This window comes from Corvus hawaiiensis, chromosome 6, assembly GCF_020740725.1.
Source record: "Corvus hawaiiensis isolate bCorHaw1 chromosome 6, bCorHaw1.pri.cur, whole genome shotgun sequence".
NCBI classification, from domain to species: Eukaryota; Metazoa; Chordata; class Aves; order Passeriformes; family Corvidae; genus Corvus; species Corvus hawaiiensis.
This window is the reverse complement of record NC_063218.1, coordinates 57,269,396-57,282,231: the sequence shown is the minus strand read 5'-3', so window position 1 is coordinate 57,282,231 and position 12,836 is coordinate 57,269,396. Positions and strand designations below refer to the sequence as shown.

The window sequence follows — 12,836 nt, the reverse complement described above, 5'->3', positions numbered from 1 at the left end:
TCGCATTTGAATGATGAGTTCTCCACTTGTAATCTGCGGTTGTGTGGCTCCTGTGGGGCTAGCACACAGCACCAGCCACCTGCCTGAGCAAGGTGCAGCACAGAGCCAGTGCTGCAGGGGATCTGCAAGGTGACCTCTCAGACTGCTTCTGTGCTAGGGGACTTGTCTTGCAAAGATCACAAGATGAGGCCTTCCCCCTCTGCTCAATCATTTTTTTAATATTACGCAACTGTGCCCCACCCAACTGTAAGCCACTCTGTCTTTATCAGGCCTACCTTTATTTTAGCACATTAATTTTGTGCTAAAACTTACCTTCCCTAGTGCACAAGCATTTCTTAAAGTTTGAAATATGAACAATAAAATGTGTGCAAATTGTTCCATTACTGCATTTGTAACAATGTTACTGCCATGCAGCTGAAGGTACTGATACTTAGGAGCAGTAATGACTGGCAGCTCACTTTCAATGAGGGAGTAACTTCTCCATTTGAGCAGTAAAAGTATCAACCTGTTACTTCTTTCATGCTTTTTCCCAAGGCCTCAGTAAGAAACAGATCATGCTTCACAGCGAGCCAGTCAAAATCTCTATGGAACAGCATGTGGGGCTGAACCTGTCCTGTACTAAAAATTGCATGTTTAAACTGAGTTGAGGGTGCTTATTCATCCTTTGGTACTCAGGCATGGACACACTAATGTTTAAAACAGTTGTTAATATTTTTACTAGAATTACAAGTGTACCTGTAGCATTTGTTTATAATTTTTATCCCTTTTTAGAGTACTGTACTGTGGTTGAATGAGATTACCCAAATTGCTGAAGGCTTAAGTCTGCTCTAGTTACAATCATACATGTTAGTCAAAGCAAACCAAGCAGCAAAAAAGACTGTCGAGCCCATTTTTAATCTCCCAACAGCTTGTTTATATTGGTCATAAAAATGCCAAACTTGAGAACAGAAGGTATTAGAATGACACCAACACAGAAAGGAGGGAGTGCTCTGCATTATTGCAGGCTGAGATTTCATAGATTAAGTATTTGAAAAATCTAAGTAAGGTGAAACCAGCAAGGCACTGTTCTTGTCCATCTCTGCTTTTTCTTAGCTAGCACATCAGGAGCTTTAGCTTGGAGGTGACAAAGCAGACATAACCACAACCAGATAGTGAAATACAGCTTTGCTTTAGCTCTAGGTTACATAGTGTAGTTCACTCAGCTCCTGGCTCCACCTCTGAGAAAAAGCAAGAGACACACAGTAAATACCACCACTGTGTTTGGTGACAAATCCACCTCAGTGTCATTCCCAAGTAGAGTCAGGTTAGGAAAGTCGAGTAATTTAAAGTATCAGTCCTGTGAAGTTCAGGGAATGGGGATGCTGGTGGCATCAAGAGCTTAATTATCAGCTCAACTTTGTCACTTGAAACCACTGTACAGCTCACCCAGAGACAGCCCTGACTACCTGAGAAATACCTCTAGAACCTCTTCTAAAAAGGAAAGGTCAGCTGCAGCTGTAAATTACTGCATCACTTTTGAATGATACATTTAGCATTGGGTCAAATTCTAATAGAGCAGTTAGAGCTGTTCAAGCTCCCGAGTCTAACACAGATGTGAAAATGCAGCAGAGCCATTGCTTGGTGCCATCCTGAATCAAGTTGTCTTACAGGGAAACAACACGTTTCTATTCTCTGTTTTTGTGTATTTGTGTAAGGTTACCCTACAAAATAATAAGATTACTGTAAATAGGGCATCACAACTACAGTGTAAGATAAATGGATAGGCTCTAAATCATAGATGTGCTGAATTTTATTCTTTCATGGATTCTTTTGATTCTTTTAAATGGCATGGTGCTATAAAGTAATAAAGGAAACAATGTTTTTATACTTTCACATACTACTATCTTCCTTTTTTTTTTAACTCTTACTGTAGGTGATGATTTTTATTAGGGTACACAATGGACTACCCTCTTCCTCCCCTCCCAAGCAGACTGGTTAGCATCTGTTTGATTCATATGCTGTGACTTTTTCCTGCTGCTTTCTATCAACCTTAATTGTGAAAAATGGTGTCTTGTTGCCCTTTTGATATTATTTCGGAGATTGACTCAGCCTTAAAGTATCCAGATGGGTACAGTTGTACAAATATCTGTGGAATTAGCTCACTGAGGTCTGGTCTGCAATATTTTTAATTGACTTACATGTTCTGTGGGAAAAGAAGAATCATAAAAAGCCTTTGCTATAGCATTCCATTCTTCACTAGGGTCTCCCTGGGGGTCTCGGTGGATACTAGAAGTATTCAAAGTGTTGGCAGCTCTGTTCAGACTGCTAGAACCTGATTGACAAAAAGGAAATGGTAACAACTGCAATTTAGTCTCCAGGCACTAATTGTGAAATAACTAAACTGGTTTACCTCTGATCTTAAAAAATGAAATATTTCTGTTTTAAATCACTGGATCGTTGTTATAGGCTTTTGCCCTTCATTTTTTTCTTTCACGTTTCATCTATTTTTTCTCTAAAGATGAGGAATGTTTCTGCTTGATTAAAAATGTTTTCTCTCATTTTCACATATTAAGTTAATGACAGAAAAGTGACTTATAGGAAGTGTATGTATTCCAAATACTCTAAATGAATATATTTTTTCAAACACTATTACTTTAAACTCACCTTCTGATAACGATAATAAATAATTAATGCCATTATAACATGATATTCCAGGATGACTTGTAATAAAAGAAGACATTAAGGCAAAGCTTTTCGGACAATCAAAAAACATTTTAAATATAGAGTCTTTTTGTTAATGGCTGTATCTCATGTTTCAGGTGGTCAGGCAGTAGCCATCTACTAAAGGTAGGAAAGGCATTCCTTGCAAGATGAAAATACAAGCACGCTTTCACAATTACTCACCGTGCAAACAGGAGCTGTTTTGTCACTACACAGATGCTTATGGATCACTGCATCAATGGTAAAATCTTGTTTTGCTATGAAAATACATTTTACCTCATGATTATGTAACAGTTATTTCAGAATACTGACATTTTCTCTTGGGAGGAAGAGGAAAATGGTTTTGTGTTTGTTTTCTTTTTTAAGCATCTGCCAGGAAGATCTTTCCCATTCCCAATTCATTTCTTCATTTAGTGATGTCTGCTCTCTGGGAACCAGAGTATAAATAGTAAATTGCATTGTGGTTAGGCAGTAGAAGGAATTCCCTCAGGTAGGTTTACTAAACTCTTTCACCACTTCTCTTCCGAACTCTTTCACCACTTCTCTTCCCCTCTAGATCTTCCATATGGCCAAATGGTTTGTGCTTCAGTCAGTCAAAAAAAATTTAAAATGTAGGTACAGTGTCCACATGGATTCCACTGCAGGTTTGCCATTTGGGAAAAGATCTGCAAACAAAACACAAACCCCAAGCACAATAAACACTGGAAGCTGCAGTGCTGTGTACCACAATGACTTGGAGGTGCTCTGACTGTGAGGTTCTCTACACTCCCAAAGAGATGCAGGACTCAGAGAGGGCAGCAGGTGCCAGGAGGGACCTCTCTAAATTAGGCAGAATGCGGCACTTCTGGGACACAGACCAAGACCCTCACCATGATGTTTAGCTGGAATTCAAGAGGTCTGGTCACTAGGCAACTCATTTGAGGGACTAGAGTTAGTTCCCTACCAACTCCTTTGGATGAACCTCTCAGAGTCACTTGGAGTTCCAATACTTTGCATACAGAAAGGTTTCTGACAAGAGAAGGTGGAGGAACACACAGGGAAGAAATTCAGATAGCACTGTCTGTTCTTACGAAAAGAGAACATGCAAAACCATCATGTAGCTATGCATTCATTTTATTGAAACAGATACCAAAATTCACATTATTGAAAGAAATAATGTGCCATCTGAGATCAGGATTCTGCTACCTTGCTACCACTACTACTGTTTTAGGGACAGTGACATTTCTGAAACTGAACTTCAAAAACCAGTGCATCTAACACAAATATCCATAAGCAGGAGACCAAGTACAGAAACCAAATTACCTATAGAGCTAAATTCATAATAACAGAACAACGTAAAGAAACCAGACTGTTGGGTTTTGCTGTCTGCCACTGGCTGCAAAACTAAAGATGGAAGACTCTGCTCTTGGTATGTTCAAGAGGCAAAGGTGAAAACACTGCACCAACAAAAAATAGACACCAACGCCCTGTCCTGTGGGTCCTGCTCTTTGGAAAACATCTAAGCACCCAGGGCTCCAGTTTTGGGGTAATCTACCAGCTAATTTTATTGCAAAACAAATCTAAAATACAACTTTTCCACATGTCAGTAATGATTTAGAAGCCCATGGAATAAAGTTCATATTTACTATCTTGCATATGCAAAATATTGCTCAACAAATAACCAAATGTCAATAGTAGGAGATTAAAAAGCTCCTTGAGCACTTAAAGCTCCGTGTGTTTTCCAGAAGTTGAAAGAATATAAAGTCCTTTCACACATTCAACACATTCAGATGGTTTTAAGTGTACATCTAAATTACAGATGTACAATAAAATAAAAAGCAAATTTCTGTAAGCCCTGTTCAAAGAAGCATCTGCTGATTCAAAAGCTACCCTAATTTGGATGCAAAATGAGAACACTGAATAAATAATTTCCAAAAGCTGCTCAGTGCTTTTCAGATCCATGCAGAGCCCTGAGAGAATGTCCTCTACATTAGGGTTAGAAATGCCTATCAAAATTCAGTTTGTCATTGCACTGCTGTTAGTTCACAAAGGAAAATATGAGAAAAATATTTAATCAACTAATTGCTAACAAAAGGTGTTCATTTGCATTTATAATATAAACAGAGCAATCTCACCTTTTTGCAATGTAACTAAAATGTCAGGTTTACAGTTTTCTACACTAAGAAATTTCACATTTTGATAATTTTTCTAAGCACTACACGGTTCAGAACATTAATGCTCATATTTTCTTACCTTGTTCTGTTTCTCCACTGTCCACATTTTCACTGAGGTTTTGACTCTGTGTGTTTGAAATGTTTGTGTTTTCCACTAAGCACGGTATTTTCTCTTTTGAAAGGGAAGGTTCCTTGGAAGCTGAAGCCCATGTAGCTTGACCTCTCATTTGATTTACTCTTGAACAAGAACTGAGAGCTAAAAAATTCAAGTACAGTGGAGTTTTCTCAGCTTTTTTATCTGAGGTTGAAAGATCAAAGGATGAACTTACACTTATGTTTACTAAATTTCCAGATGTTCTCATGGGTAAAGAGCATGATTCTTTCAGGTGACCCTCAGCAAACTTCCTTCCTGGAACTGCAGTACTCAGTGAGTCTTTCTTCTCTTCTAACAATGTGTTCTTTGTTGGAGTATTAATCTCCAGGGAATGTCCAGGTTTGATGGAGTGTATCTGAGTATCATCGTTAACATTTTTACATGGAATTAGTTTATCTATACTTGCTCTGTCTGTTGGGGGTTTTTTATGAGCACTTTCAAGACCATCACCCTTTACTGGAGATTTGGCTTCAGCACTTGAAGTCCATGTATTTGAAGCATTCCCTGTTTGTTTAGCACTGTCTTCTTCAGGTTGCTTGCTGTGCATGTCATCCACATTTACTCCTCTCTCAGTTTTGTGCAGGCATAAACTAAAAGTACCTAAGAGAGACTTTTTCTTTCTGTGTTCTTTTGCAGTAGCATCATCACCACTTGCTTCATCACAACAAACAGCTGGTGGATTTTGAGCATCAGTTACCAGAACACCAGTACTGTTCATGTTTCTGGCATTGTCATCATTTCTGCCTTCAGCATCTACATGTGTCTGTTCCAGAGGAAGTTTATCTCTATGTAAACCACTCAGATTTAAGTGTTTTTCTGTTTTATGTAATCCACTGCCTACATAATTGTCACTATTCAGCAAGCTACATTTTTGGTATTCTGCTTGAGAATTCTCTTTAGTATAAGGTAGGATGCCAAAACTTAACTCCTTAGTTTGGTGGCTGGCTGTACTTCTCTCATGCAGAGCACTCTTCTCAGTGCAAAGAACAGCTTCAGACTCAGGTTTGGGTGCTTCAGGTGTAAGGACACTTTTGTCGTGTTGTCTGGTGTCTGAGTCTGCATCTGCCTTGGCACAAGTTGGTTCATCTGTAGTATTGCTCAGTTCTTCCTTGCTAGTGTTGGTCTCCTGACTTCCATTTTTCCTGTCAGCACCTACAGTCTCTGTGCTGCCTAAAAAGGCCTTTCTTGTCTGTGTGTGGCATGCTGCCAAAGGCTCAGTGCTGTCCTGTGATTTTTGATCTAATTTTGCATTGTTTTCATCTAGTAACACTGTGTGTGTTGCTCCTGGATCTTCTGCCTCTTTGCATCCAGTGACATGCATTTCCAAGGTGTGTCCTTGGGTAATTAAATCAGTATCTGTGCAGAGGGTATTCCTGGGAGAAGCCTCCCTTTGCTTTACTTCGTAAGGGCTAGCAACATTAATTTCATCCTTAAAACTGTTTTCAAGAACTTGTAAATCTGTAGAGTGAGTGTATTCTCTAATTAGTGACTGATAAACCAGAGGTTACGTAATGCTTTATTTTTAGTTTATAATTTCCAAAGAGATGGACTCAAGATTGGTATCGATACTGGTATCTTATATTACACACACAAGCCTGTCAAAAAGTTACTGAAGGTAAATATTGCACTATGGTAACTTGCAAAATATTTATAAACTGAGAGAGCAGAAAATATATTAACATTCTGTAGATTTTAGATATGACCATTTAATTCAGGATTTAAGCCCTCTCTTGTCATATACTATATCTGCAAACATTTATCCTTTCTTCAACAATACTACTTATCTCTATTACCCATGGAATGTTATTACTTTGTTCTGTCTTTAATTCCTCAATGCTTGAAGACTGGTCCGTTGTGGTTTTTACTTGAGTTTCTTCTTCATTTCCACAATTACCATATTTTCTTATTACAGACTGCATAAACTCATTTTCTTCCTTAATAGCCTGTATTTCACTGTCTTTTGAGTGTTCTTGACCACTCTAGCGTAAGAAGGAACAAAAGACTGTAAGTATTTTAATAATTTACTATAGTCACTGATTAGGTAAAAAGTTGAGGATTGAGATTTAAAATTAATTTTACCGTTCTGATGAAAAACAAAGACCATTCACCTGAAGTATGAGAAGTTAACATAAACAGAGGAACAGAAAAAAGCAGACTAATACCCTAGAAGAGTAGGAAAGAAATCAGGTCCTGCTATATTACAGTCCGCAATGTTACACAGATGACACAATTCCTCAGTGGAAGGAATTTGTGTTGTACATGTGGTGACTGGATCACTCCCTCTCTGTGCTGGCTCAATCAGTGATCTGCTCAGTAATTACATGTGGAAAAATCCTGCATGATTACTGTTTACACCCAAACACATACACATATAAACAACACATACACATATAAACAACATTTTTTTTTCTAGCAAACTGCCCAGGACTTTTAAATTCATTTCACAGGCAAATAAGGCTTATGAATTTGCAATTCCTGACATTCGGTTCCTCATTCCCTCCCAAATAGCTTTTTAACATTAATTTGAGTTAAATTCAACAAGAGTAGAAGCCTGAAGATGTGTCTACTTGAAGTCTAAATCACTGGTCTACTACTACATCTGTATTTGTGTTTAGGTTTGAAAGCTGCAGTTCTGTGAAAACTAGGGCCTGAATAGTGAAGATAATAAAATCCCACCAAAACAGAAGGAAAAGGAGATGCATCCTTTGTCATCATCAACTGTTTGGCAGCTGAAGACAGGAGCACGTGCTGGCTCTTGCCCTAAAGATAGGATATAAAAGTAGGCAGATGTGGGAGGGAGCTTAGGCCATAAAAGATGTGGGAAAAAGCTGAAGATACTCGGGTGACTGGAGGTGTTGCAGAAGGAAGGCTGGGATGTGGGAGGGAGTTACAAGAGCTGTGCTTGGGCATTGGATGTGTGGGGAGGACAGAGAATATTGCAGAGTGGAGGGAGGCACGTAGACAGCACTGCTAAAAAATGAGGCTGTTGCAATGCTGGCAGAGTAGGGGATGTAGAACACAAATCTGCCAGAAACAGTTTCTTGCAGGTCACAGAAACATCTTGATGCTCCCAGCTTTGCCGATTTGGGGGAGGGAGGAGTCATGGTAAATGGAGGAGGGTCCTAAAATAGTTTTCCTTTGCCAAGTAATCCGTCCTCAATTTGAAGTTTCAGTTGAAATTTCTTTCTCTTTTCCTCATGTTTTATCATTATTTTCGCTGTCATTCTGATTTGGAAATTGTACATGTTACATCTTTTTCTTTTCTAGGTTTTTAATTAATTTTGCTTCTTTGCTCTATGTAGCCCTGGCATCACATTTTCAAGATTTTGTATACAAATAGTAGAAATTTCCTATCATGAAAGCTGTAACTATTTTATAATCTTTTGTTTCTAGGAGCTCCTTCTTCAGACAGAAACACCAAACACCACACTGTAACTGTGTACATTATTCTTTCGTAATTGTAAAGACAGCCACTGCAGTGGAACTTACCACATCTGTTGGGATGGACTGAGCTGGTGACTGCATCTGAAACAAACAGGATGAAACGTTCATAGAAAGGCAGAAAGGTCACATGATTCCTTTCCAGATTTTCAGATGGGTTGAAGAAACCTACTTTTCAATAAACTCAAAAGGCTGTCCAGCTCTTAAAAAATAGGTCCAAGATGGACAAACTAAAATACCTAAAACCCAAAACTTTTAAACTTGGATTTTAATTTTTTTGCGTGTGATTTAGTAAAATCTAAGAAACACATATATCCCTAAATATCCTTTCCCTCAACAGACTATTTCATAGTATGAAATTAAAACCCTTCTCAAAACCAGATCTCCCTGTACATACACACACAAAAGAATTACAGCAGCCCATTGCAGGGTGTAACCCTATTCCCTAATGGTACACAGCTGTATTACAAATTATGTCAAACTAAATGTGAAGCATGGTAAGGTTAAACTAAATTGCAATCCAAGTCTGGAATGAGGTCTGACATTGTACCTTTCTTTAAAAATGTCTTTTATTTAATTACTATTCCAGAGGTGATCAGTGTGAAGAAGTACATTCTGAATTTCATGCCCCACAAATAACCACAGAGATTTCTGATTGCACTAGGTGTAAAAATAAGTCTAAACATATTTCCTTACAACACTTGGAACCACAGACAAGACCTAAATCCAAGCCAACAACTTTCCCTTTTATGTTCCACTAGACACTGACTCATTAGTGATACAAGGTGAAATTCCACAAATCAGAATAACCAATAGGATCTGCTGCAGCTCCAGTTTCTTGGCAGTGTTCCACTCAGTCCAACCTGCCTAGCTTTGGAAATCTAATGATTGTACAACACAAAGTGGTATGGCAATTTGCCATAAGATAGTGTAAGATGTATATTTGGAAGACATCTGACTTCTTTTGCATTTATGAGTATATGCTTTAAGCTTTTCTGCTTTCAAACCCATGGGGTTATCTTAGCAAGCACAAGTACTGTTTATCAGGAATGCCTGATCACTTCGATTCTGCATCCTAACAATAACTGATATTTCATTTTCATTCAAGGAAACAGTGGCTTTTAAAAGATACACAATTTGCATTATACCTTGTAGAGTTCATACAGTTTTGGCACAATGAGTAATCATTTCAAGTCTAATTTCCCTTGCATTATTAAGTGCATACCAGCAGCTATGTACATGTCTTTGTGAGCTATAAACATACATATGTACATGCACTGTGAAGAAATTAATTTTAAGTTCTTCCAAATTCTAAAATATTTTTACTGTTTGTCATTTTACCGACAATTCATATACTAGTTCTAAAGTAGTTACCTGTCTTCACAGTCCTAGTGTCTTCCTATTTTCCTAACACAGAAAGCAAAATTATATGCATGAAAATGAGTTTTCCCTTCTTTGAAGAATAGATCATTTTTTAGGTGTAAAAGTTAATGGAAAAGGGATATAACCAATACTCAACAGAACAACAGAATACGCTCAATGCACAGAGAATTTTTCTTATGGCTTCTGACTCTGCCCTTTTTTTTCAATCTTATAAAAGACTGGAATACAAATTTGCAATCCAGTTTGATCATGGGGTAACACAGAGCTGCAGGTCTACATGTTCTTCCTTTCATTCCAAAAGACCATCTTTGTGTGCTCAGCCACTCGCTGACTTCCCATGTGTGCCCTGCATCTAGAGCTGAACATGGACTTGGTTCACCCAACAATCCAAGCTCAATTCTAGTTCCACCTGCACTGCATAAAAGCATTTTACCTCCTGCATTCACCACGTGATGAGCTCACTGGGCCTTTGATGACTCTTAAAGATGCTATGTGACATAAAGGTTGGTGTTTCCTAAACTAAAACTGAAGAACTTAAGATAACCTGTGTATTGATAAAAACAGTCTTCGGATCTGTCCCATGATACAGAAGCTGAAATTAATTCTTCTGAGTAGCAGTGGAATTACTTCCACACCTCCAGGGAACTTACATACATATGAAGTCAATTGGGTCTGCCCCAGTATTTGAGAAATACCCATGCAAAAGATGTTTTTGAAATAGGATTTAGTAAAGATGGGCTATTTAAGTTGCTATCTGTTAGGTACAAATTTATTAATGAAGTAACATCTCAGGTTTCTATGATGTAAGCACCCCTCTGGATGAAAGGCAAATATTCTTTGGGTAAAGTAAGTTTCAATGATATTTAGGGTCATTGTCACATAAATTTTTAAGTTGAGCAATGTCAAAGGAAGATCAGTGGACATAACAGACAAGATTAGAAAAACTGTCATATCTTTTTTTTCTCTGGCATTTTTACAAGACACACTGCAGCTAGTAAAGACACTTACCTGCAGATTTCCCACTTGCTCAGAATGCTGATTTCCCTGAGGAGGATGATAATCTTCAAGATGTCTATGAAGTCCTTTAAGGGAATTCAGCTCATTTTTAATAGTGCGTATTTCTCTTCTCATGTTTTCCTCCTGTAATAATTGCAAGTACACCGAGCACACAAACACTTTACTGCGTGTTCATATAGGTAAATCAGCATTTTACAAAGGTATCAACAGCTTAGTAAATGAAAGTTAATCCTTAAAAGAAAGTACAGATGCGAAGGAATTTCTTTGTACAAAGTAATTGAGTTCTTTCATTCAAACCAAAATTTTCATCACATTTCCATTGCAGATGACAGCTTTTATTAACTGGTTTAGGATTTTTTTTTTTCACCATTTACTGCAAGTAGCAATGCTTCAAGAAAGTGAGATTTGTGTTTGTAGCTTTCTTCCCTTTTGGCTCAAAGATAAATTTAATAGTCAACATTCATTCTCTACCTATACTATCAAGAAACCACAACAGCAAATAATTTGCTTGGCACTTTGCTTCTGTAAATAGCCTCAAGTATCCAATGCTTCTTCAGTAAACATGTAATATTTAAGTTTTTGTATTCAGAACTAACTGAATTGTCCAAACTACAACTTGTAAAAGAACAGAAGGGCAATTTTACAGAAATACCTTCACTTAATTTACAAGATTTCCAGACCGGTGTTAACTTTATCCTTGATGATTTACTTTAGGAGACAAAATTTCTAGTTAGCCATAGCAGAAATATGAAAAGGAATAATAATCATCTTCTAAAGAACAGATGCAAACATTCCTGAGAAATAAGCAGGGCAAATTCCAATGTCTATAGAGGAAATTATGGCACAAAATTCTCCATGGAATCAGGGAGATCAAATCTTCTCAGGGAGCTGAGCATCAGAACAGTTTAGCTGTTTTGTGGCCTCATGGTTGCAGTCATCCCCATAGTGGCTGTGCTCAAGGGAGTGAGCCTCAGACAACAGGATTACAAGGACAACCGTGCATTATTTCCCCACAGCTTCCCTAGAAATCTATCTACCAAAATCAAAACCTTTCTGGCAGTAGGTGCCAAGTACATAGAAATAAAAAAGACAGACTTTTAAACAAATGCTGCTTAGAGTCTGGTTTCCACACATTAAGCAGATCTTGTCTTACTGAAGTGGCATTAATCTTTCGTACGTCTAAACATGCATTTATTATTGCAGACAATTTTTACAGCTACAATGTTTTGCTAATTGTTTTGGATTAAATAATTACTGAAGTATTCTTTCAAAGTAATGAGGTAATAGAAAGAATGTCAAATATAGAAGATAAACTATTGTTTAGGTGTCCACAGAGGTGAATTCACTAGGGGGACATACCAGACATACACCTTTTCTTACCCACTTTCACCCTCAGTCCACACTGAAGAATTCCTTTCAAATCAGAACTGCAGGAAGAGCACTGGAGAGCACTTTTAGAGCACAGAAGTCAACCTAAATCTGATTTTTAAAATATTCATTTCTAAAGTGTATGTATTACTGGAGAAGAAATGAGTTGGGGTTTTTGTATTATTTCTGTGATATTTTCTTGGTTTTTAGGAATTACTTGAAATGCTTGACAACTATTCGAAAAAACTTTTAATACTATAGCATTTAATTTAATAAACCTACATCATTTTTCCAAGTTCTTAGTGCCTTCTCATGCTCATTCTGAAGATTAAGGAACTTTTCTTCATTTTCCTTTGCCTTCTCCCTTTGCAGCTCATTATCTCTTTCAAGGGCCTGCAATAAAATTAATTATCCAAAAAATAATCAATACCACGTTAATGAATTTTGATGTGTTTTATGTTGCTTGGACCTTTGCTTCTAACATGCTGCAAGTGCCATACAGATCAGTGATAATGTGCTATCTCAACAATAATTTTCATAAATTAACAGAAAGGTGCTTATAGTTTAGCTAACAGGAAACAGGGGGAGGTTATGAAAAAAGAAATGGCTATAAAAGGGTA

The 12,836-nt window shown here is 37.5% G+C and overlaps 1 protein-coding gene across 2 annotated transcripts in view; it reads right to left on the bottom strand.

Annotated features, from left to right (window-relative positions):
* CCDC73 (coiled-coil domain containing 73) overlaps positions 1–12,836 on the bottom strand; it is a 58,428-nt gene that overhangs the window by 1,076 nt on the left and 44,516 nt on the right. For both annotated transcript variants that reach the window (XM_048307310.1, XM_048307311.1), the window contains 6 exons: positions 12,499–12,609; positions 10,840–10,971; positions 8,497–8,532; positions 6,818–6,986; positions 4,933–6,465; positions 2,178–2,311 (listed from right to left, as the gene is read on the bottom strand). In XM_048307310.1, coding sequence (XP_048163267.1) covers positions 2,178–2,311; positions 4,933–6,465; positions 6,818–6,986; positions 8,497–8,532; positions 10,840–10,971; positions 12,499–12,609 — 2,115 coding nt within the window. The remainder of the gene's footprint in view (positions 1–2,177; positions 2,312–4,932; positions 6,466–6,817; positions 6,987–8,496; positions 8,533–10,839; positions 10,972–12,498; positions 12,610–12,836) is intronic.